The sequence below is a fragment of the Carassius gibelio genome, chromosome B5, assembly GCF_023724105.1.
Source record: "Carassius gibelio isolate Cgi1373 ecotype wild population from Czech Republic chromosome B5, carGib1.2-hapl.c, whole genome shotgun sequence".
NCBI classification, from domain to species: domain Eukaryota; kingdom Metazoa; phylum Chordata; class Actinopteri; order Cypriniformes; family Cyprinidae; genus Carassius; species Carassius gibelio.
Window position 1 is genome coordinate 23163267 of NC_068400.1, and position 25420 is coordinate 23188686.

The 25420-nt window shown below is 37.5% G+C and overlaps 1 protein-coding gene across 5 annotated transcripts in view; it reads left to right on the forward strand.

Annotated features, from left to right (window-relative positions):
* Positions 1 to 25420, forward strand: part of LOC127957413 (active breakpoint cluster region-related protein) — a 186693-nt gene that overhangs the window by 118566 nt on the left and 42707 nt on the right. For all 5 annotated transcript variants that reach the window (XM_052555941.1, XM_052555942.1, XM_052555943.1 and 2 more), the window contains 3 exons: positions 10132 to 10206; positions 18486 to 18583; positions 18682 to 18813. In XM_052555941.1, coding sequence (XP_052411901.1) covers positions 10132 to 10206; positions 18486 to 18583; positions 18682 to 18813 — 305 coding nt within the window. The remainder of the gene's footprint in view (positions 1 to 10131; positions 10207 to 18485; positions 18584 to 18681; positions 18814 to 25420) is intronic.

Here is a 25420-nt window from a genome sequence, read left to right on the forward strand (position 1 = left end):
AAATGTAACCTTTGGTTAACAAATAGAAATACTCTGAAAAACAACATATCTGAATAAAAAAAAGCTTAAGAAAAGTTAATCAATACATTTCAGTTTGGCAAAATGTTCAGGAAAAGCAGACTAGAACAAAATCGATACAGGTTTAGGTAAAAATAACACGTTAACTAATGTAGGTAAGAATAAATTACATAAATGACCTTCTCTGCTGAATAAAGCTGTGTCAGATCGTGCTGTTCTTCTAAAGTAAATTCCTCATAGCAGGACTTCTTTCAAAAACGATAAAAAATTTTTTTTCCTATTTTTGTATCTAAATAATATAATGAGCTCAGATATGGGAAAGACTGTACCTTACTTTAGTTTCATGTGGATTACATAATCAGAGAATATTCGTTTTCGATTTGAATTTGTTCATTTAAAATTAGACACTTCAAACTCCGATATTGGAAACACTGTTGATGGTTGACTGTTGACGGTTGATGATGGCGGTCTTCCTGGCGTCGTCAACTGGTTGTAGTTCATCAGAGAGGCCAGATAAAATACTCATTATTATCAGTGATGCTACACTGGATGCAGCACGACACAACATGACAAATCCCTAACAGTAAACTGCCTCGTCCAACTTATGAATTACTGACACAGAGTAGACTGTTGCGACGCAGTGGTGTTTTATCTGTTGAAGACACAGTTCAATGTTCCGCCACCAAGCAAGCGTCTCGTTAACTCCTAATCTGCACGCTCCTCATCTGCAAATTGTGAATTACCATAGACTTATAGTTGAAATAAAACAATTAGCAACTATTACAGTTATTACACTTGTATACAAAACCTCGTATTATGCTTGCTAATACATAAATATGCGTGACGTCACGTGCACAAGCGCTGGTGGGAACCGACCGCGGTGATGTGGTTGTCACGGCAACCATCACAGCCCTAATGGCTATTGGCTAAATGCCTTTTACACTGCGGGTACCTTTTAATTTTACCAGAACTAATTGTGGAAATACCCACTTTTTGCCGTTTTCGAACCACCAGAACTGAATTTTTGTACCAGACTGCCTTTTTCAAGAACCAAATTAGCTCCTACTCCTGAGCAGGTTCTAACCAGCACAGCTGCCATCTGTGATGTAAGTAGATGTATATATAAAATAATATCTGATGACGAAATTATGACTAAATGTATGCCACATCTTCATTAACTAGATAAGGGCTTTAACTTGGATAATGGCTGTTCGTATATCTATTCTCAGTATGGCAGCCGCAGAGGATTCGTAGACTAATAAAACGCGAACTAACGATCTGAAACAATGGCCTCAGCACCCGAAGGAGTAGGGACGGGGTGACCAGACATCCCGTTTTTCCCGGGAGTCACAATTCTTTGTCGATTAACTTAAAGTTAGTGTAGATGGGATAGGCGGAATCACGCTGATAGAAGTGTTCTCTCGTGCGCGCACACTCCACTTCTTCAGTTCTCATCTACAGGTCGCGATCATTTCTCAGCGCTCAAATACACACACAGCAGTCCAAATGTTTATCGTGTAGAGTATCTCATGTAAATACAGTAAGTTATGGATTAAGTGAATGTGAACAGGTGGGTGAAAACTGAACGTGTGTCAGTATTTCATGCTTTAAAGGGACTGCATTCCAAATTCTTGTCTGAAGTTTAAAATCATTGGTTACCCGTAAGCCAATCACATAAAGTTTGGTTATGACGTGTGTTATGCGCCGGCTCAGCCGCCTCAAACTTTCACTGTAAACACAGGAATGCTGTCACAATTCCCCAGTTTCAAAACAATTTCTCGCTGACGATCGATAACAGTTGATACATGTAAACTTTTCCCAAAACCTGTCCTAAAACCTACCTACAGTCCTAAAAAACTACGATCTTACATTCTGCGCTTAAAATTAGGAGATAGTTCTCTGTCAGACTGAGTACAGAAGCTAAATGGAATTGAGCAGAAGTACGAAGTTTGACATAGTCAGGCTAAAGAATATCACCAAAAGTGAAAATTCATAGATGTAGTTTGCTCATTGGAACAGTTTTGAAGAAATTCAGCATTACATCACATGCTCACCAATTCTGGTGCTGTCAGAATAAGAGTTCAAACAACTGATAAAAACATCAATATAGGGGTGCACGATACTCCATCAGGTGCATGATTTCACATAGAGCAGCTGTTACTACACGGAGCCATTGTTAACTGACAAGCTGCGCAAATCCAAGCTGATAATGAATGTGGATTTGTGCAGCTTGTCAGTTAACAACGGCTCTGTGTAGTAACAGCTGCTCTATATGAAATCACGCACCTGATGGAATTTACCGCTGATTAGAGAACCGGCTTTACTGACGAGATGCACATTAATCTCATAATCCATAGTCCACCAATTAACATCTTGTGAAGTGAAAATCAATGTGTTTCTAATACATACAGTATTGTTCAAAATAATAGCAGTACAATGTGACTAACCAGAATAATCAAGGTTTTTAGTATATTTTTTATTGCTACGTGGCAAACAAGTTACCAGTAGGTTCAGTAGATTGTCAGAAAACAAACAAGACCCAGCATTCATGATATGCACGCTCTTAAGGCTGTGCAATTGGGCAATTAGTTGAAAGGGGTGTGTTCAAAAAAATAGCAGTGTCTACCTTTGACTGTACAAACTCAAAACTATTTTGTACAAACATTTTTTTTTTCTGGGATTTAGCAATCCTGTGAATCACTAAACTAATATTTAGTTGTATGACCACAGTTTTTTAAAACTGCTTGACATCTGTGTGGCATGGAGTCAACCAACTTGTGGCACCTCTCAGCTGTTATTCCACTCCATGATTCTTTAACAACATTCCACAATTCATTCACATTTCTTGGTTTTGCTTCAGAAACAGCATTTTTGATATCACCCCACAAGTTCTCAATTGGATTAAGGTCTGGGGATTGGGCTGGCCACTCCATAACATTAATTTTGTTGGTTTGGAACCAAGACTTTGCCCGTTTACTAGTGTGTTTTGGGTCATTGTCTTGTTGAAACAACCATTTCAAGGGCATGTCCTCTTCAGCATAGGGCAACATGACCTCTTCAAGTATTTTAACATATGCAAACTGATCCATGATCCCTGGTATGCGATAAATAGGCCCAACACCATAGTAGGAGAAACATGCCCATATCATGATGCTTGCACCTCCATGCTTCACTGTCTTCACTGTGTACTGTGGCTTGAATTCAGAGTTTGGGGGTCGTCTCACAAACTGCCTGTGGCCCTTGGACCCAAAAAGAACAATTTTACTCTCATCAGTCCACAAAATGTTCCTCCATTTCTCTTTAGGCCAGTTGATGTGTTCTTTGGCAAATTGTAACCTCTTCTGCACATGCCTTTTTTTTAACAGAGGGACTTTGCGGGGGATTCTTGAAAATAGATTAGCTTCACACAGACGTCTTCTAACTGTCACAGTACTTACAGGTAACTCCAGACTGTCTTTGATCATCCTGGAGGTGATCATTGGCTGAGCCTTTGCCATTCTGGTTATTCTTCTATCCATTTTGATGGTTGTCTTCCGTTTTCTTCCACGTCTCTCTGGTTTTGCTCTCCATTTTAAGGCATTGGAGATCATTTTAGCTGAACAGCCTATCATTTTTTGCACCTCTTTATAGGTTTTCCCCTCTCTAATCAACTTTTTAATCAAAGTACGCTGTTCTTCTGAACAATGTCTTGAACGACCCATTTTCCTCAGCTTTCAAATGCATGTTCAACAAGTGTTGGCTTCATCCTTAAATAGGGGCCACCTGATTCACACCTGTTTCTTCACAAAATTGATGACCTCAGTGATTGAATGCCACACTGCTATTTTTTTGAACACACCCATTTCAACTAATTCAACTAATTGCCCAATTGCACAGCTTTAAGAGCGTGCATATCATGAATGCTGGGTCTCATTTGTTTTCTGAGAATCTACTGAACCTACTGGTAACTTGTTTGCCACGTAGCAACAAAAAAATATACGAAAAACCTTGATTATTCTGGTTAGTCACATTGTACTGCTATTATTTTGAACAATACTGTACATTCATTTTTTTAATCTTCAAAACAGTCTTTTATCCACAGTATTGCTTTCTCCACTGAAAACATAGCATCTGAATCAGGATAGAAATATGCAAAGATCAAGCACTGTTTACAATCGAAAACAGTCCACAGCTCTAAACACATTTGTCAGTGGATTTTAAAGCAAGAAGAGAACAGGTGATGGGTTTTTATACTGGAGGAAATTAAGTGTGGAATCATATTTTAGCCAGAGGTAACAGTTTAATGTTTAAAAATGAAGGATTTGTTTCTTACACACCTTCGTTCATTTCACAAGATGTTACCTGATGGACTGGAGTCATGTGGGTTACTTGTGGATTATTGTGATGTTTTTATCAGCTGTTTGGGCTCTCAATCTGGAGCCAACATTCACTGCAGAGGATCCATTGGTGAGCAAGTTTTATAATGCAAAATTTCTTTAAATCTGTTCTGACAATCAAACATTTTTCAACAATGTAATAATCAAGCAGTTGATTACTAGTCACACTAAAAATGTATTCATTATTCATTTTTGTTAGCATTGTTCTGACCAAACTGCAGCTTAAATGAATACATTTGTCAATAAATAACTGGATGTGAAATATTGATTTGAGATGAGAATGCTGTACTCTAGAGAGCAGTGTAGTAAACATACTTTAATTGTATGTACTGGTGCCAATATTATTTAAAATAGTTAAATATTATGTAATATAATTATTGTAACTTGATTTGCGGAAGCACAAATCACAGTGGATTTGAAGCATCATTTGAGTTCATATATAAATATCAGTTTTTGGAGTATGTACAGTTTTCGAGTGCTGCTGGCAGGTCGTATCTGGCCCAGGGTTCTTGAGTTTGACTTTTGGTGTAAGTAATAGTTGTTTACTGTGTCTTGTACGTGACACACATAGAAAGACCCCCTCTGATCTTGTACTGAACCCCGCAACATCCCTCCTGCTACGAAATTTAAGATTCCGCAAATGAGGTAAAATGAGGAGCAGCTGGTGGAGGAATGTAACCCCTGCCACATACCCTCACATACACCCCCCATGATCCCCATATACACACTCACAAATACCCTCTTTCCTCTGGACACCAGCAGTTGAGCTGACAAATCAGGGCTGTGAGGAGCGTTTGTCTTCATTATGACAGAAACAGTCTGACATTGAGAGCTCTCAGATGGAGGGGAACAGTAATTAAATGATGGTCGGCTGCTGTTTTGTGCTCATTGGTGAAGTGAGCCCCTTCACGTGACTCACATCAGGGTTTAAGCATCAAGCGCCGCTTTGACCTCCACATGAAAAGCATTGCATAGTGTTGGGGAAGGTTGATGTTGCAAGAAGAAGTGGAAATGCTTAAACATGTTTGAACTTAAAACAGAAAAAAGTCCTGCCAATTGCTTTGATACATCAGAAAAAGGAGGTTGAACGTGGGTTCACGAAACGTTAGTGTTTCAAGGTGCTGCTGGTGAATTTAAATTAGTTTAAGAACTGAGGAACCAACAATAATATGAAGTATGTGGCTTTCATGTTTTAAACAGTTCTTTTTGCTTTGTACTTCAAGGACAAAATTCTGAATTTCAAGAACTAAATCTTTTAATTCATTAGCTGAATTAGCTAACCACATAGGAAGCTGGAATTAATTGCATTTTTGGCTAAAACCTATAAAACTTTCAAACTTCAAACAAAGTTTAGTTAATCTATCAAAGTTTGTCTTGACGAACTTTATTTTATTTTATTTATTTTATTTCACTTGAATTTAACCACTTAATTCAGAATATTTAAAAGTTGAATGTTAATTCCACAACCTGCTTTTTACCTCAGTAAAGTTAGATTCTAAATCAAGAATGAACTTGGAATATAAAATGACAATCAAATTCAGGATATTGTTTCAATTCAAGAACTGAAATTCAAATTCAACAATTGATTTGGAATATAAAAGGCTTATGAATTCATTCCAGAATGGCAGATATCCTTCTTGTACTCCTTCTTGTACTTGTACGCGCTTTAAATTGTTAAAATAGGGCCCATTGACTTAAATGCATTGAGCAGCGTTGAATCATATATGAAAGGGCCTTAAAGGTGCTAGTTTATTCAAAGTGCTTCTGGACTGTGTGATGAGATGACATTTGATTCTTATTTTTGGACTGGATTATGATCACATGTCCACAAATACGCACAGGTTTGTGATTGTTAACTCTCTCACTTGTTGTTCTGATGAGGCAGTTTAGGTTCAAAGAGCATCTCGGCTAGATTACTTCCTGCTAAATAAACGCAGAGAAAGGGAGACTGCAACTTGAGCACTGCCACCCACTGGTTCTAATATTGATAAAATAAGCCACTCTGTGTGTGCGTGAGGGTCAAGGCCACCCTGAAGTCATTCCTGGTTCTGTAGGCCTAGAGACCCCTCACATGCAGCAGGTTTCCTCTCTGGACGAGAGCCTTTAAGTCCAGAAGACTTTGTTCCCTTTAAAGAAAATGAGCTGCTGCTCCCGCCTCCCTTTTAAGATGAGTGCGGAGCTCAGTGTTGCCAAGTCTGTGGTTTTACCGTGGGTTGAAGCGACCCCAATAATGTGATATTTAGCCCCTAAAGTGCCACCGGAATGCGGGTGGTTTGTTGTGATAACCTGGGAACCCTGGTTGAGCTTCAAGAGCTCATGCTCGCAAGCATATCATTGTTATGGTTTAAGAGAACAGTAATGACGGACCACAGCCTCTCCCTCAGGGCTGTGTATAAGCTACTAGGGCAGAGAGAGTCACAAACGGGCAGGACTTTCACCGACTATGTCGTCTTAGTAGTGAGAAACCTGGAACTGCTAGTGTGGAGAGACTGTTTATGAATTATTGGAATATAAAACAATGAGTGGGTGGGTTTTTACCATTATAGGCTGGTTGTTTTCACACACTGTGCCACACAACTGTGTTAATCAGATAAAATAAAATAAATTAAATTAAAGTTATTTTTGCATTCTATGACACCTTTAAGGCAGCGGTAGACTTTCATTTATGTTACACTGTTTTCATTTGCTCTGACATCTGCATTTTTTTCCACCAGCACTAATTCACAGATTCCTTCATTAGTGTTTCCAGAGCAGACCAGCCAAAATACAGGCTGTGACACTTGGTTTAATCTGACCTGTATGTAATATATAGTGCGACTTGAGTAAAACTTGACATTTATAAAGTTTTCCGATCAGCACTGACCTTTGATTCAAATTCTTAGTCAACACGACTTTACTGTTACTACTTTACATTATTGGATGACTGATTTGGCTTTTTCAGTACTGATACCAAAGCTGGTATCTAGACACTGACATAACATTTTGGACATATTGGAATTGATTTTGTATACAGTACAGGTACATTGTATACAAATTATGTTTATATATGAAGAGTTCAGATGCAAAAAGTCTCTAAGTGCCATTTGAAATTTTAATCTAAAATGACTATTATTATCAGGCTCCTATATACACTCACCTAAATAATTATTAGGAGCACCTGTTCAATTTCTCATTAATGCAATTATCTAATCAACCAATCACGTGACAGTTGCTTCAATGCATTTAGGGGTGTGGTCCTGGTCAAGACAATCTCCTGAACTCCAAACTGAATGTCAGAATGGGAAAAAAAGGTGATTTAAGCAATTTTGAGCGTGGCATGTTTGTTGGTGCCAGACGGGCCGGTCTGAGTATTCCACAATCTGCTCAGTTACTGGGATTTTCATGCACAACCATTTCTAGAGTTTACAAAGAATGGTGTGAAAAGGGAAAAACATCCAGTATGCAGCAGTCCTGTGGACGAAAAAGTCTTGTTGATGCTAGAGGTCAGAGGAGAATGAGCCGACTGATTCAAGCTGATAGAAGAGCAACTAGCATAAGCTGATAGAAGAGCAACTTTGACTGAAATAACCACTCATTACAACCGAGGTATGCAGCCAAGCATTTGTGAAGCCACAACACACACAACCTTGAGGGGGATGGGCTACAACAGCAGAAGACCCCACCGGGTACCACTCATCTCCACTACAAATAGGAAAAAGAGGCTACAATTTGCACAAGTTCACCAAAATTGGACAGTTGAAGACTGGAAAAATGTTGCCTGGTCTGATGAGTCTCAGTTTCTGTTGAGACATTCAGATGGTAGAGTCAGAATTTGGCGTAAACAGAATGAGAACATGGATCCATCATGCCTCGTTACCACTGTGCAGGCTGCTGGTGGTGGTGTAATGGTGTAGGGGATGTTTTCTTAGCACACTTTAGGCACCTTAGTGCCAATTGGGCATCGTTTAAATGCCACGGCCTACCTGAGCATTGTTTCTGACCATGTCCATCCCTTTATGACCACAATGTACTTATCCTCTGATGGCTACTTCCAGCAGGATAATGCACCATGTCTCAAAGCTCGAATCATTTCAAATTGGTTTCTTGAACATGACAATGAGTTCACTGTACTAAAATGGCCCCCACAGTCACCAGATCGCAACCCAATAGAGCATCTTTGGGATGTGGTGGAACGGGAGCTTCGTGCCCTGGATGTGCATCCCACAAATCTCCTTCAACTGCAAGATGCTATGACTTGACTTTAAACTTTATTAATCCCCAAAGGGAAATTTAGATGTCACAGCAGCACAACCATACAATGAATTAATTAAAACAACTTTAAAACAACATTCACAAACAACTTAACAGCATTGTAATTATATACAAAAACATAAATCCTAAAAAGTATGTCATCTTAAATAACACTGATTATATGGGCAACATTTCTAAAGAATGCTTTCAGCACCTTGTTGAACCAATACCATGTAAAATTAAGGCAGTTCTGAAGGTGAAGAGGGGTCAAACACAGTGTTAGTATGGGGTTCCTAATAATCCTTTAGTTGAGTGTATATGTTCAGTCCTTTTATTTTAATGGAATAGAAAATGACTTATACATTGCCATTAAAGTAAAATTACTGAACCTAAACACAGGAGATTAATAAAAATGCTCATTTAAAAAGTACAATTCAGACGCCACTCTTCATATACAGATACTCTGTATATAATACATATATAAATGTATTTACAAAGCTAAAAAAAAGAATATTACAAATAAATGTGATAATATATACTACTACTAATTTTACTGCAATACAAATGCTAATAATACTAATACTTATGTAACATTTAATAATAATACATTTTTAAAAAAACTTACTTTATATAACTACAACTTTTATTTATTTATTTTATTGTTTATTATCAGGACTCCATTCTCATGGCAACTTACTAACATTCTAAATAAATAAATATTTTTTTTAATGTTTATTTCCAATGTAAACAATGAAGATTTCAATATACGTATAAACAACTAAACTTAAAAATAAAATGTAAATAAACTTCCTGTCCTCACAAAGTGGTTATTTGGTTGTTGGATGACTAGAAGATTTTAATTGCTAGTTTTAGCATTTAAATCAGTCTCTGTTGTCTGTTTATAACCACATTCTAATCGCAGTGTCTTATTTCATGTTGTAGATGGGAATTTGAGTGTGATGAGCATCAAGTCCTGTAATGGATCTGAACAATCCAAACACATGCAATGACACTCAGATAGCCTGATGTTTATCACCAGTCCAGCACAGAAATGGACCACACAAACAAGAGATATTCTGTAATAGCACTGTTCACATTACAGCAGACATGCATTCACCAGCTGATGTGCACAGAGAGAGAAACAGTGGGGAATGGATACTATGGCAGGTGTCTTCTTTCCCCTCTTCCCTTCACACACTCTTCAAACAGCCTTGAACCTACTCTTGGGTGGTCTGGGTAGTTTCCAATTTTAATCTTAGTAGTATGTACAGTATGTGTTTAATCAGCATGTGGGTATATAGACACTTGTATATGTGTCTTTATCTGGTATCCATCACTAATAGGCAGAAAATGGAGGATTGTGGGTAGATTAAAGACAGAAATGCTCCAAGATGACAAAAGGAAGGACTTGGACACTTCATAAATTCATCTCCCTCTTTCTTTCTCTCTCTCTCTCACACACACACACACACACATACAATTACTGAGTGTTTCTTTTCTCTTCCAGATGAGGAATCTCCTGGTCTGTACGGCTTCCTGCATGTGATCGTCCATAAAGCCATGGGCTTTAAAGAATCTGCCAGTAAGTCAAAGTGCCTTGTCTGTTTCATTTTTTATAGAATATAAAAAATATTGAAAACACATTTATCCTGCACAATGAAGAATAATGGGAAAAAAAATAATTTGTTTGAATCAGCATTTCTCAAAAGTGTGGTCTGTGGCCCAGTAAGTATTGCAGGGGAGCTGCAGCCCACACTTTAGAAAATGCTGATCTATACAGATGTATTGTCTTATTATGCCGAGCACAAATAATGACCTCATATGTTGGGGAGAAAGGAAGAAAGAGGAAGGTTGTTACTGAAAAACTACACTTTTTTTTTTTTCAAGTGTTCACCTTAGATGAACTCTCCATCAGTTAGCTGTAAACACTATTGCATATTACTGTAGCACTTGTGCTTAGAGTAAGTTACTATGATTGTGTAGGAGAGCAATTAGATGGAAAAAAAGAAAAACAATATGAGCAATATGAATGAAGTCACAAACCTCCCTACAGACTTTAAAAAATATATAATATGTATATCCTTCACTGAATGCAGATTTCTGAATGACTTGTGGGTACAACATTCACCAAAATGAGCAGTGTACAACAGAACATACTAGGGGAAGTACCATTCAACATTTCAATAGAATGCAGTACGGTCCGGGAAGTAAATTAATGTGAAAAATATTTCTGAAACCAAGCCACTGAAAATAGGGCAGGCAATGATACACTCTAAGTACTCAGTCTTTCATTTCTTGAGTGATGAATGTGTATGAGTATTGTAAGGGAAACAGGTCAATTTAGCTCAAAGGGAATCATTTAAGATTTTAAAGGGAATTTGAACAGAATCACTGTTTCACGGCTGCTCACGGAGACGCGCCTGCGGTTCAGTGAACGAGCCGTTTAACATCAAATCTGCGCTGGATACTAATATCCAAACTATAGTGAAAACACTATCAATTAGCACAGTAACAAGATCGGCAGTTTAAGACATTAACTTGTAAGCACAAAACACAAGATACTTCTCTTTTCAATATGAATAAGGCTTTATTAGATAAATCTAAGACATATAAACTAACCTAACACATAAACGCACGCACACACACATTCACACAAGTTGCAGGAAGGTCGAAAGTTAGGGAAAGATGAGTTTAAGAGAATGGAAATATGAAATCCCAAATTAACAGCAATACGTTAAATTGCACAGACATGAACAACCATCAATCACGTAATTAGCGCTCGCATTGAGTTCCTCAATGGGGTTAAAATTATATTAGATACACCAGCACAACAAATATCTGGGAATACGTTGCCTTCGTTTGCTGTGAAAGGGACTCCAGTTGAAAGGGGTATCCCGGTGTCGCTGATTGGCTGGAAGTTCAGTTGGCTGAAGTGACGTCTTGGGGAGCCCGTGCTTGGGCGTTGGCTGAAGCTGGAGTTGTGTGCGCTGGTCGAAGTTGAACGGACATCCGAGGTCAGGCGTCGGAGACTCGACGTTACAAAACTTAACTCAGAACACGAAACTCTCAAACGGAAAAGAAAAGAAGTAAAGTTTGACGAGACTAGGTTGTGTTCCTTCTCATTGTGGCATAAGTAGCAGCAGGCAGGCACGCTGGAACCGCGCTCAAAGAACAATGACGACTAACCGCATGGCTAGATGCTACAAGCTAAAGCTAGGTAGCAAAGCTACAAGCTAAGAGCAGGCATGACTGATAGCACGAGCAAGGCTGGAACTAAAAGCAGACTAAAAGCCCGCATGACTGATAGCACAAGCAATGCTAGACTAAAAGCCGACATGGCTAATAGCAGCAGCTAGACTAGAACTAAAAGCAAGATTTAATCGTGTCCAAAGTTTTTAAACTTCCTTGTTGGCCACCCCTCAAATGTTGCCTTGACCAATCAGATATGTTCTTGGGGTGGGTATCATAAATCATTTGTTTATCTTACCAAGCATGTGGTTCTTGCCTCACAGGGTCTAATTTTGGACATGATTCCTATAACATGATTATGATATATTTTACAAATAAATGATTGTCAGGACAATATCAAGCAAGAAAATGCGATTATTTCAATACTAGACATGACTAGGTATCCTATAGTTATCAAAAGACATACACAATAAGTGATTATACATGATAGTCAAATGTGTGGGTTACACGTAAATGAATATGGAGTTAAGCAATGGAATGATTCATTCATAAGTCTTTTTTTGAGTTCATTCTGGTCCATATATAATGTATAAAAAGGGTTTCTTTGCCATTCTCTGGCAAAGGACTTTTCTGTGAAGACAAAGGTTTAAAGCCCTTCCCCCTTAGGAATTTCAGTCTGGTTTCACTGGCTGGGGGGGGGAAGTCAATGCAAGTATTTAACTTGATCTCCTGGGTTTACATGTGATGTCCAGCGTTGCATTCCAATCACAAACAATAAATTTGACAATCTCTTCTTCGAATTAAAATTGTCAATAATTGTTCTATTGGTGTTAATGTTGAAAGCTGTTGTGTGAACAAGTTGGTTGGTTGGTTATCTTGCTTGGTTCTTGTGGCACTAGAACTGATTTATGACTTCCTGAGGAATTCAGCTCATGTTTCAATGCACACAGCTCTGATAGACTCTTTGATTTGTCTGATTTGACTCATTTCTGCTACAGTATACAGTATATTGTATATATACTGTATAATGTGCAAGGTATTTTATTCAGAACATAGCATTTTCTTTCTGTGTATTTCTTGTTTTATACAGAAATACATTTCATTGTGTTAAAATTGTCATGTTGGCTTTAAATCAAGCTGACAAAAGCCTCTGCAAAGGATGAAATATATGCACTGTTGGAGATGTACAACATTCTTGCACATAGAAAGTCTTGTTATATAAGTTCCTTTTTAGTATAGCAGAGAGTGGCAGAGATGAATCTGTATCTGAAAATTCTCTCCAGTGCCTCCATCACACAGGACATATATCTTTACTGATTATGTCTCTTTGCTTTATGAGGTCAGGGCTTGACTGAAATACCCAATCACGTTTATGTACAGTGAATTTGCATAACTTATCCATGTGGCCAGCAGATTCGGTAGATCAGCTCAGCCCTGATAACAATGCCCTAATAAATCGCACAATATTGTTCCTTAAGAATGATTCAAAAGAGCCATTGTGTTAGTCTGCTTTGTGTTTTTTTAAATGCTTGTTTTCTTGTTTCATTTTTTTGTGTTTGGCGCATTTGAAGTCGTTTGTCATGGAGTTTGTGGTGTTGTGGTCTTCTTGAATGTGACAGTGAGAGAAAACATGTGTTGCGCATATGGATATGCAGGTGTTTTAATATCTTTTTATATGGGATGTACTTGCTCCATCTCAGCCCCTGATTGAATATTCCTCTCCAAATCTTATTAAAGGCCTTGAACCACTCTGACAGGAAATACATCCAAATCCTCGCTCTGGGCCATTAATGAAAACTAGGTCGTTGACATTGGCTTCCTGATAAAAAAGAGTTTGTGGGAGACAAATACTGACCCAGAATACTAACCACAACTTTTGACGCTTAAAGTAAATGATTTATCTTTACTGTTCTGCTAGCTTACAACATCTAATCCTTTTGCTCAAAGAGTTCCAGTCTTATCAGTTGCATATGGCTAGTTCATACAGCAGCAGATTCCTTCAATTAACACAACTGTTTGATAATAATAAGAAAAAAAATTTCTTGAGCAGCAAAGCAGCATATTAGATTGATTTCTGAATTATTTCTGATCATATGATACTCAAGACTGGAGTAATGGATGCAAAAAACGAAACAAGAAATCAGCTTTGCATCACAGTACAAATTTACAGGTGCTTCTCAATAAATTAGAATGTTGAGGAAAAGTTAATTTATTTCAGTAATTCAACTCAAATTGTGAAACTGGTGTTTTAAATTCAGTGCACACAGATTGAAGTAGTTTAAGTGTTTTTTTTTTAATTGTGATGATTTTAGCTCACATTTAACAAAAACCCACCAATTCATGACAAATCTCAACAGATTAGAATATGGTGACATGCCAATCAGCTAATCAACTCAAAACACCTGCAAAGGTTTCCTGAGCCTTCAAAATGGTCTCAGACAATCATTGACACCCTTCACAAGGAGGTTAAGTCACAAACATCCATTGCCTAAGAAACTGGCTGTTCACAGAGTGCTGTATCCAAGCATGTTAATAAAAAATTGATTGGAAGAAAAAAGTGTGGAAGAAAAAGATGCACAACTAACTGAAGAGAGAACTGCAGCTTTATGAAGATTGTCAAGCAAAATTGATTCAAGAATTTGAGTGAACTTCACAAGGAATGGACTGAGGCTGGGGTCAAGGCATCAAGAGCCACCACACACAGACGTGTCAAGGAATTTGGCCACAGTTGTCGTATTCCTCTTGTAAAGCAACTCCTGAACCACAAACAACGTCAGAGGCATCTTACCTGGGCTAAGGAGAAGAAGAACTGGACTTTTGCCCAGTGGTCCAAAGTCCTCTTTTCAGATGAGAGCAAGTTTTGTATTTCATTTGGAAACCAAGGTCCTAGAGTCTGGAGGAAGAGTGGAGAAGCTCATAGCCCAAGTTGCTTGAAGTCCAATGTTAAGTTTTTATAAATGTTCTTCATCCGTATAAGAAACTCATCTGCACATTTACAGTATATGTGTGTGAAGGGACTGGTTGCCATATGGCTCTCATCACCATCTCATTTCATCTGGGAACATCAGCCCGAGGATGCGGTTCCTCACCCAGATGACGAAACTTCCCATTCACCATTGTGTGGGGCAACCATAAACATTTGGGTCAAATTTAAAACTCCAAACAATTACACTCTTTGTATAATACAGAGCCATCAGTGGTTATTGTCTTTCTACATATGCACCGAAGTGCAAAACCGCTTTGCAATTATTTATTCATGACTTTTTTTATATAATGGTACCTCTTCTTAGTAACAACCTCTTTGAGTTTTTTTTTATTACACAAACCTCTTATGTCAAGTCAAAAGCATGGCTGAAGTAATGACGGTGCACTATATCAGTCTTTTAGAGCCCACTAAAGGTCTTCTCTTGCATCTGACCCCTTTTAAAAACACATTCTGTGGAAGCACTACTCTCACTGAGGGTTGATTTACACTCAGTGGTCACCATCTGCAAACCTCACCATCCTAGTCCACTCTCTGTCCTGATTCATGGAGGATGTTTTATAAATACATTTCCTGTTCTCTGAAGAACTAGGTTTCTGTGTCTGGTGCTGCTAAAATCTAAAGCCTCCTCTGACTATGTGGAGAGATATAGCTGCCCTTATTTCATGTTTTTAGTATTGAGAGCAAGGAAGTGGGGCTGACTGAGTGATGTTTGAAGTACAGCTCTACTGAATGGGACAGGATGGGTTTGGGTAAAGGTCTTTTCATTTAAGACATCATTCATTATTTAAGAATTTATTTATTTTTATTTAGCAGATGCTAAATGGATCATTTATGCTTCATATTTATTTTGGTTTACATTTGTGTTGCCCCAAACAGTGATAGCTAAATATTGTGTTTATTTTTTCGAGTTGTAGTGTATTTTTATTTGTTATAAATGCATACAAACTAAAAAAGTATAGTCAGCAATTATAATTAAAGTGAAAGTTCAGCCAAAATGAACATTTCTCATGTTTTTATTCGCCCACATGTCATTTTAAACCTGCACGACTTTGTTTTGTATGCAAAAAATAGATAGTTTGAAGAATGTTATTAATTAAACAGTTTGGCATCCATTGATTTCCATTTGATGAACTAAAACAACACTGAAATATTTCTCAAAGTATCTTTTTATTCTTATAAGTATATTATTCTTATCTTTTTATCTTATAAGTAAGTCACACAGATATAGAATGATATGAGGGTGAGTAAATGAAGTTTTTATTTTTGGGTGAATAGTTCCTTTAAACTTAATTTGGGCAAAAAGCTTTTGCAATAGAAATGCAGAAAGGGTTAGTTCACCCAAATATAAAGATTATGTCAATATTTACTCACCCTCATGTTGTTCCAAACCTTTAAGACATTTGTTCATTTTTGTAACACAAATTAAGTTTTTTTATTTTTTTAAATGCGAGAGCTTTCAGATCCTGAATAGACCGCAATTACAGATGAACCACTAATGTCACATGGACTATTTATACAATTTCCTTACTGTCTTTCTGGGCCTTGAACGGGTCAGTAAAAAAAGCCCTTGGATTTCATCAAAAATATCTTAATTTGTATTCCGAAGTTTGAAACGACATGAGGGTGAGTAATTAATGAGAGAATTTTAATTTTTTGGGTGAACTAACCCTTTAACTGTACTGATTGTGCACTTGTACTGTGTACTTTAATTCTTAAAAGTATATATATATATTTAAAAAAAATTAATCCACAGATAATATAATAATAATGAAAGGAAAGGCTACTTAAATATATTTTAAGAGAGTACATTTTAAATCATTGTTTTGATAATCTTTTGTTGTTTTATTTTATATTTAAAGTGAATATATTTAAAAAGAAGACTTCATTTTCACAAGGGCCAGGTTGCTTCCACCAAAAAAATTTAACTGAATTACCCCCAAATCAAAAAGCTGGCCTCAAAAACTGAAATTCCCTGAAAAAACCCTGAAATTCCCAATGGTGACATTTTGGTGTTATCTCATTATTATGATCATTTTGGCACGAGCTGAAGACGTGTGCTGACACAGCTGGTGTGTATGTGTGCAAATACAGCTTCATTATAAAGCAACACACCCACCCCACATTTATTAACATACACATTACACACCACACTATCAATTACCAGTGGCCTGATTGACTGCACACTCGTTCTAAAGCCACGCTCACAAGCCCCACGGTGTGTTTTGAAGCCGACCGCTCTTGTGTGACACCACCTCCATACTAATTGAACATCACCTCATTTCTCTCCTGTCTCAACAATACACCCCACGCATAGCAGAGGTCAGAGGTCATGGCGAGCTGTAATCCATCAAACTGTCAGTTGGCCACACAAACTATAGCAATGTGATAAAGTTCATTTGCTATTAGAGAAGTGTGTGAGCACGTGAGGCATGTTGCTGTAAGACACATAGACAGATTGATAAGACAAATGCCCTGTTCCTTTGTGTATGTGTGTGTGTGTGTGTGTGTGTGTGTCCTGACCATCACTGATTTGTGTTTCAGTATTGACACAAATGGATGTATCTGAAACAGATGCTAGAACAGCAGGATGCAAAAATCGTTTAAGGTTTTAAATGCTGACACCATGTCTACACAGTGAACCATTAAGTGTTAGAACTAAACTTACAAGCCTCGATTAATTAACACAAAGAAATGAATCATACTGAGGCTGCTATTTTCTTTAACTGCACTAAGCTAAAGTGCTAATTTAATATAAACACATTTATTAAAGCAATAAACCCTTAGAGGCTTTGCATGTGATTGGTATTAAGTGGTTTTCATATTTTCAATTCCTAAAACCCCCGTAACAGAGGGAAAGTCTGTAGTGCATGGATTTGTATGGCTTACTGCATTCAGCCACAGCAATTTACTGTAATAAAAGGTACAGTATCATTCAAAAGTTTGGGGATTTTTTTTAATTTTGACAAAAGTCTAGAAGTCAAAAGACAATAAAATAATAATATTGTGAAATATTTGTATAAATTAAAATAGCTGTTTTCCATTTAAAAATTGTAAAAAGAAAAAAAATATTCCTGTGATAACAAAGCTTTCTTTTCAACATCATTATTCCAGTCCTTCAGAAATTATATTAATATGCTGATTCGGTGCTCAAGAAACATTTCTTATTATTATCAATGTTGAAAAGGTTTTTATGAAAACTGATACTTCTTTTTTTTTCAGGATTATTGGATGAAAGTAAAAAAAAGCATTAATTTGAAATAGTGATCTTTTGTATTGATTTAAATGTCTATACTGTCTCTTTTGATCAATTTAATGCATTGCTGCTGAATAAAACTGCTAGTATTATTTTAGAACAATGTGATGTTATTTACTTAGATTTTTTAAGTAGTAGTAGTAGTTGTGATATTAAGTTTAATACAAATATTAATATAATATTATCTAGTACCAATTATCAATGTCAATTTCTGATTTTTAAATAAAAATAAATGAATAAAATGGAATAGAATAAATAATTCTGTTTCCAAGTTATACATATCTGTAGGTTGTTTAATGGTTTCAAACATAAAAGCAACTTAGCACATTGATATGGAATTCAACTTTTATGTTTTTGAAGGTGTGTGTATGAAACAGCTTGCAAATGGCCTTTTTTATGAAAGTATGATTTTTTTCTCATGTGTTCTCTGTAGATCTGTACTGTACCCTGGAGGTGGACTCTTTTGGTTACTTTGTCAGTAAGGCCAAAACTCGTGTTTTCAGAGACACAACAGAACCACAGTGGAATGAGGTCAGCTTTTTAAAAGTATATCATTATAATAAAGAAAGGTCACCTGACAAATCTATCACCGTCATGTATCTGTCATTAATTCATTTGTCCTCCTCTAGGAGTTCGAAATAGAGCTGGAGGGCTCTCAGTGTCTGCGGATCCTGTGCTACGAGAAGTGTTATGACAAAACAAAGCTCAATAAGGACGATAATGAGATCGTCGACAAGATCATGGGAAAGGGCCAAGTACAGGTAGGACAAAGAGACAAGCACATTGCTAAACCACGATGTGTACGCAAACAGTAAACACTCAGGTCTTTGAGTAGACCCCACCAGACTGGTTTAGACCACAAAAGGTCAGACTTAATTTGTTGTGGTTTCCTGATGAGAGTCATTTTATTGTTGTCTGGTTTGAGCATGTGCTCTGCAGATGGTGTGTTGTGGTGCTGTGTTTTTGACATGGGCAGCTTAACTTCCTGAGAACCCATGGTTTATATTTTTTTCACTTCACAAACGTGGGAAATGCACCAGTTAGACTGCAGTTAGTGTGTGTGTGTGTGTGTGTGTGTTTTTGAGATCAGTGTGTTTGCTGTACGAAGCTGACATTAGAAGCAGACATCCGGACTTGCATCAACACAAGAAAATTCCCTTTCAGTATGAATCTTTGAAAAGTCTCTTCTTTTTTTTTTTTTTGTTGTATGCATTGTTGCTACAACAATTTTAGCCGTTAATGCTACATTTTGCTGTCATTATCAAGCCATTTTGATCTTGTTTTGCTAAGCTTTACACTTAAACATCTAGAGCAGCTTTTGGGGGCTAAAAATGAGGTGGATTTAATTTGACTCGAGGTTTATTTCGGTTATATGTTTGTGTTATTCTCTTGGGATTGTAGCCAGAGGTGAATTAACAGCACAAGAGATAATTCTCTGTTTTCTCAGAGAATGTGGTGTGTGTCAAATACAGGACACACATTAGCACAACCCGCTAAACACACGCATACAGCACTGCTTCTACACACACAGAGGGACTCATAGTGACTCATAGTGATGGTCTTGTGGGAATAGAGATGTCTTAAGGGGGTCGCACACCGGACGAGAAGCGCAGCGCCGCATCGCGTCGCGCCACGTCTTTAAAATTCGAACACATTATTCTCTATGGGTGTACACACACCGGCGGCGCCATTCGGCGTCTGTCCGCGGCGCCCAGCTACGACTCAGAATGCTGTTCAAATTTCTGCCGCGCCACAGAGCGCAATCTGCATAGTTTTATATTAAAAAACCCAAATGTTATAAACTGAAACTGAAATTAAAATACAGTACACTTGTTTCATTCAAATAAAACATTACAAAGTGTTTGGTTACGTTTTCAGCAGCACAGTTGCCTAGACAACAGATACAACAAAACAATAACAGACTTATTATAATAACACAGATTCTTTTCATTAATTAACGTTCAAAACTCAGCTTTTATCAATTAAAATCATATATTTAAAATAATAATAATAGATGAAGTTAAAACTCTCCCATCTTGCTGCGAAATTGAGCTCACGCAGAATGTGCGCGTCCGGTGTGCGATACTTTGAGCTGTCCTACATGTGGTGCGACGCGACGCGGTGCTTCTCGTCCGGTGTGCGACCGCCTTTAGAGATGCTTTATGCCAATGAGCATGCAAAAAAAGTTGGAAAATTTGCCTATTTTCAAAAAAAGTGGAGTGTTCCTTTAATATTAATGTTGGATCACATGAGCTTTTAAGAGAGTTTTTTTGAGTGTTTCACTGTATGTGTGTTTGTTGAGGGAAGTAGCACAATCTGCAAAACAAGCATCTTATATTCCCTCATAATAGAAACCAAATCTTCAGAGTGAGAAGGGCACAGCTGCTCTTATAGAGGTGCACTTCACACTCGCCCTTCAGTATGTGTGACCTATGGCCCGTTTAACTCCCTCCTATGGTGTAAAGTATATTTTTAAGAGATATTTTATTGCTTGGCCTTCTAGTTAATACCTTCCTTCCTGGACAGGAAGACAAGCGGCTTCTGAAACTGAAGTCACTTCTTTCTGTGCATGTGAGAGGCCTTGTCCATGTGGAAGTGAGTTTAAAGAGGGTGTTTAAATCGCTGGTGAGAAGAGACTTTGTGCAGTGCACAGGTCGATACTGAAGCAGATTTAGATTCATTAGAGGGTCTTTATACAGGTTATTACTGAGACACTCAACCCTTTAGCTCAATAATATATGCTTGATTCAGTGTGTGACCTTGAAACTTTCTGCATCCAGTTCATTCGGTCAGTTGGGTTTGTATGTCTAACCTCAGGACGTCTTTTTAAGGATCTAACACCAGGAGCAGTACATTTTTAAAGCAATTGCCATGAATGTAGCTGTGGAATGATATGTTGTGCTGTGGATATAATGATGGCACATGCACACACAGTACAGTATGAGAGGGCTAATGAGTGTGGAGTAGGCAGCTGTACTCATCACTCAGAGAGAATGGGATACTTTGATGACTTCATCAGGTTTAATTAAACTCATACTGCACCTGTCCGCTGGCCTTCTCTAAACCTCATCACAGCCCTCTAATGTGATAATGGCTGTGCAGTCAAACAGCTGCTACAGAGAAACATGAGGATCTAATCGGGTATGGTGTAGTAGTGAAATATACCACAATTTTACTAGATTTGTAAAAAATGTTTTTTTGTTTAAAAATGTTTTTTTGTTTACTGCAAATGAAAAAAAAAGACTGCCTTTTTATTATTTTTTTAAATGCAGTTTTATTCTAATATTAGGTAAGTACAGTAAGCATCACTAGCATGACATTTACAAGAGCTCTATATATATATATATATATATATATAAAACATATTCATAAAATAGAGTAAATAAATATTTTATCCGGTATTGCTGTCTGATTTGATTTGTGAAACTAAGGCATAAACTTTATTTTATTCTGCAAAAAAGCTGGCCAAAAGGAATGCAAATAAAGATATAATTACAGAGAGCTAAATCATTGTCATTCATGTGTTGAGGATAATATTAAATACATGCCAGGTGCTTTGTTACATTCTACTGACTTTACATGTCTGTGATCAGTGCTATTGCGGGCAAGGTCAACATCTGGACCTTCTTATGCTCTAAAACACACAATCCTCCAAACTAATCAGTCTCTGTCATTTCGATTATGTAATGCTGTGATTGTGTTGCCATCATGAGTATCTGAGCCTGATCTTCTGTTTAAATCTTTCCCTCTGAGCGTCTGTTTTCTTAACTTCTCTGGTTGAGGTGGACGGAGCCCAAATGTTTCCCTTCCCTCCCTGGAGAGATTCTGATTTATTTAACAACTTTCTGGCTCCTACATGTAAAAATCCTTAAATGGTCTCATTGTAGCAACTCCCTTCTGCTTTTAGTGGACCCTGGTACTACAGTCATGTTTTATAGGGAGATGGGAAAACTTCTATTCATCTATTCACATTCACAAAGCAGCACTCTATGGGAGAAATAACCCAAAGCCTGTTAATGAAGTGGATAAAATACTGTAAAGTAAGATGATGATCACAGTCACCAGCTCTTCAACTACATTCCTCACCAAATTTCTAGCTTTAAGTCATTTTTCTGCCCACAGTGAAACCACAGTACTGTACAAAAGAGCAAAATAACAGCCAATCAGAAGAAGCTGTGCATCGCAGCTCAGTGAATGGCTTTGTTGCTGTCATTGTAAACTCTCCTTGACGCTTGTCCTGCCTGGTTAAGACATAGTGTTTCTAAAAGCCCCAGGATCATCCTGATTGAGTCAGAACCTGGTGTGATCCATTAATATCACTCAGGCCTTTTATTTCAGCATATCTGCTAGGCTTGGGACCACTGGGAGTTGATCTTTGACCTCTGGGGGTTTCATCTGTTATTGTCCATTAAAGAGCTTTTAAGTGCTGTTCCAGTTTTGTAAAGAGTGAACCGGCCGGTTCTTCTGATGGAAAACTAATCAAAATCTGTCACCATGTCAAATCAAATACAAACACTCACAGATCCTGTCAAATGAGGCTTGATTGAAAAAGACATGTTGCTTAAAATGATTAACATTTACTGTCACGCTGGTGTTTTCCATTAATAAAGTGCAAAATATATATTTTCATTTTGTAAATTTAAGTTTATCTAACGTATTTAATAGCTCTCTGGAGAAGATGAAAAGAAAAACTAACTTTTTGCTTTTAATGCTTTCTAAAAAGTTATTGGATTTTGTAATGTACCAATTTGAACACTGTTCCAAAGTACCAGAACTAGTATGAAAAACTAGTGAAAACAAGTTCATCGTCTAACTTTCTAAACACTTTCATCATACCAAACACAGTGACCTAAGAGTGTTAAATCTATGTAGATAGCGATATGATGTTTTGCTTTTCTCTGTAGTGGCTTGTTATATAATGCCACAGACGACAACCGCAGTATTTCACAGGCAGGAAGTGTGTAAGATTGCTTTTATGCTTTATTCCTCTCCTCACCAGCCTCCTCCTCTTCTCCCTCAGGGAGGCCTCTTTCTCTTCATGCCTTGCTTTCGATTTATCTCTCCCCCTTTAGTCAGTATGTTATGGTCTTTTCATGTGTTTTCAGCTCTTCGGCTGTGAAGTGTTGTGTTGAATGTCCTTGTGGAAACTCTTTCAGTTATAACGATCTCTCTGGGTGGGGTTTATACCCCTCTACTCCCTGTAAGGCACTAATGCTATGCTTTGTCAACACAATGCTCTCTTTTAAAGGGAGCCATATCTTACACTACAATAGCATTTTTTTAATTCCCTGACATCATTTATTATGTTAAAACTTTAGAAACTTTTCTAATCAGCGTTTAAAACAATTGTGCTGCTTAACATTTTTGTGGAAACTGGTCATTTTGAATGAGTCTGGGATGAATAGAAAGTAAAAAAATTATTTTGAATATAAATCTTTTGCTGCCTTATACATGGCTTTACTGATCCTTCCAAGTCACTTCCTTCAGAGGCTAGGTGAGACTCCTCTTTAGCATACGGAGAACACATAAATGGAGCAGGCTAGCAAGTGCACGTAATTGCGTCATTACGTCAGTGAAAAGGTCCGTTTGAATAACTGTGAATGGTATCATTAAATTACTTTGGACAACTTAACTAGTTATTTATAAAAGAAATGCCGTTGACGCAACCAATTGTTAAATGACAGGTCCGGTTCAGTTAACCATTTGTATTTGTATAATTTACAATATCAATACGGTAGTAATTTGTACTGGCATTTAAAAGTCAAACTTTACTTATATTTACTACAGTTATAACAAATGTTTGGTAACGTAAATAAAAACCGTTAACGCTACGACTACATTAACTTTTTTTTTCTACATTAATTTTTGAACTCGCGTTAGATAGGAAACTGCGCGCATAGGATTGTGGGTGATTTGAGAGCACGAAGAGCGTGAAGGATACACATATGCATCCTTTCCTGTGTATGGGATATTCTTCGAACGAAGGACTCAGTCCTTGGTCGACATTGGAACAGTCCAGTTCGACGGATGTCGATGACGTAGCATCCTCGAAATACTGGCTTCCGAGGATCCTTTCTTGACATTGAGAAACACCTACAGTCTGAAGATTTCAGAACTTTTTTTTAAGTTAAGTTATTTTTATGCATTGGTGAAGGGTTTTCACTGTATGTACAGTGATTGAATTGGTCTGGATCAGTATTAGACCACTCTTTAAAAAAATGTTAATAGTATCTTTAGTAGTAGAAGAATTGATGCCTTAGAAGCCTCTACTCTCATTGTCCATGTGCTGGTGGAACAGGATGTCATGTCCTCTTTGAGGCAGTATTCTTATTCACTGTAACTCGAGCTGGAACAAACCCATTGAGAACTCCTCTCACCCCGGACCCCTCTAGAGCTCCCCACAGAGACAAACAACAGCCAGCTTTGCGCTTTGAGGTTTCTCCACAAACCCACACCTTCTCGAAACATAATTGTGTAAGAAAACAGCTTTCTGGCAGCCTGGTTCCAGATGACATGTATTAAAACAGATTAAGCTATGAGCTTGTTCGCAACACCTTCAGCAAAAGGTTCATCAGGCGTGAAGAGCATTTACACTTTATTTGTCTTCCTAGAGAGATTTGCAGTTAGCCATGGAGGTCTGGTGTCATTTTCTATCCTGATCTGGTTTATGTTACAAAATAAATAAAAAATACTAGTATGTCAGGCTAGATTTCTTGGTTTTGGCATCTTCGGGTTGTCTTTGTGTGGATACGGTTGAGGATGGATCCATGTACCGTTATTGTTTCCCAGTGGCTGTGCGTGCATGCATGGAGCATATTGTAATCTGAATACTATGGACCGTCATTAATCATAACCACTCCATCTGTCAGGTTTTTTTGTAATATGTCATGTCACCTCTGTTTCTCTCGCTTTCCCTCAACCATCCTACAATCCCCAGAGGCCCCTGATTCCATCAACCTTGACAGATGGGTGTTTTATGGCGCCCGCAGATACATACACTCGCACACACAAACTTGCTGTAGGGTGCACATACTAACAAATTGGTGGGACAGATTTGTTGCATATAAATGGCATCAGTTTGCGGGTCCAGCTGATGCTAGTGGCTGTCTACATGCGACAGTATTTGTTTGAGTCTATCAAAAAAGCTGCAACTTTGGCATCATTACTCAGTATTTTCTCAATCATCAAATCTTTTTAACTTGTGTAGGGTGTATTGATGTTTATACTATTTTTTTTGTTGTTGTTTTTGTTCTGGTTTTATGCTTTAACCTTTATTTTTGCTTCTTTGGCAGTATACTGGTGTTCAATTGTTCTATTATTTTCACCAAAAGCACATCGCTAATAGTGAAATCACCACTAATTACATTT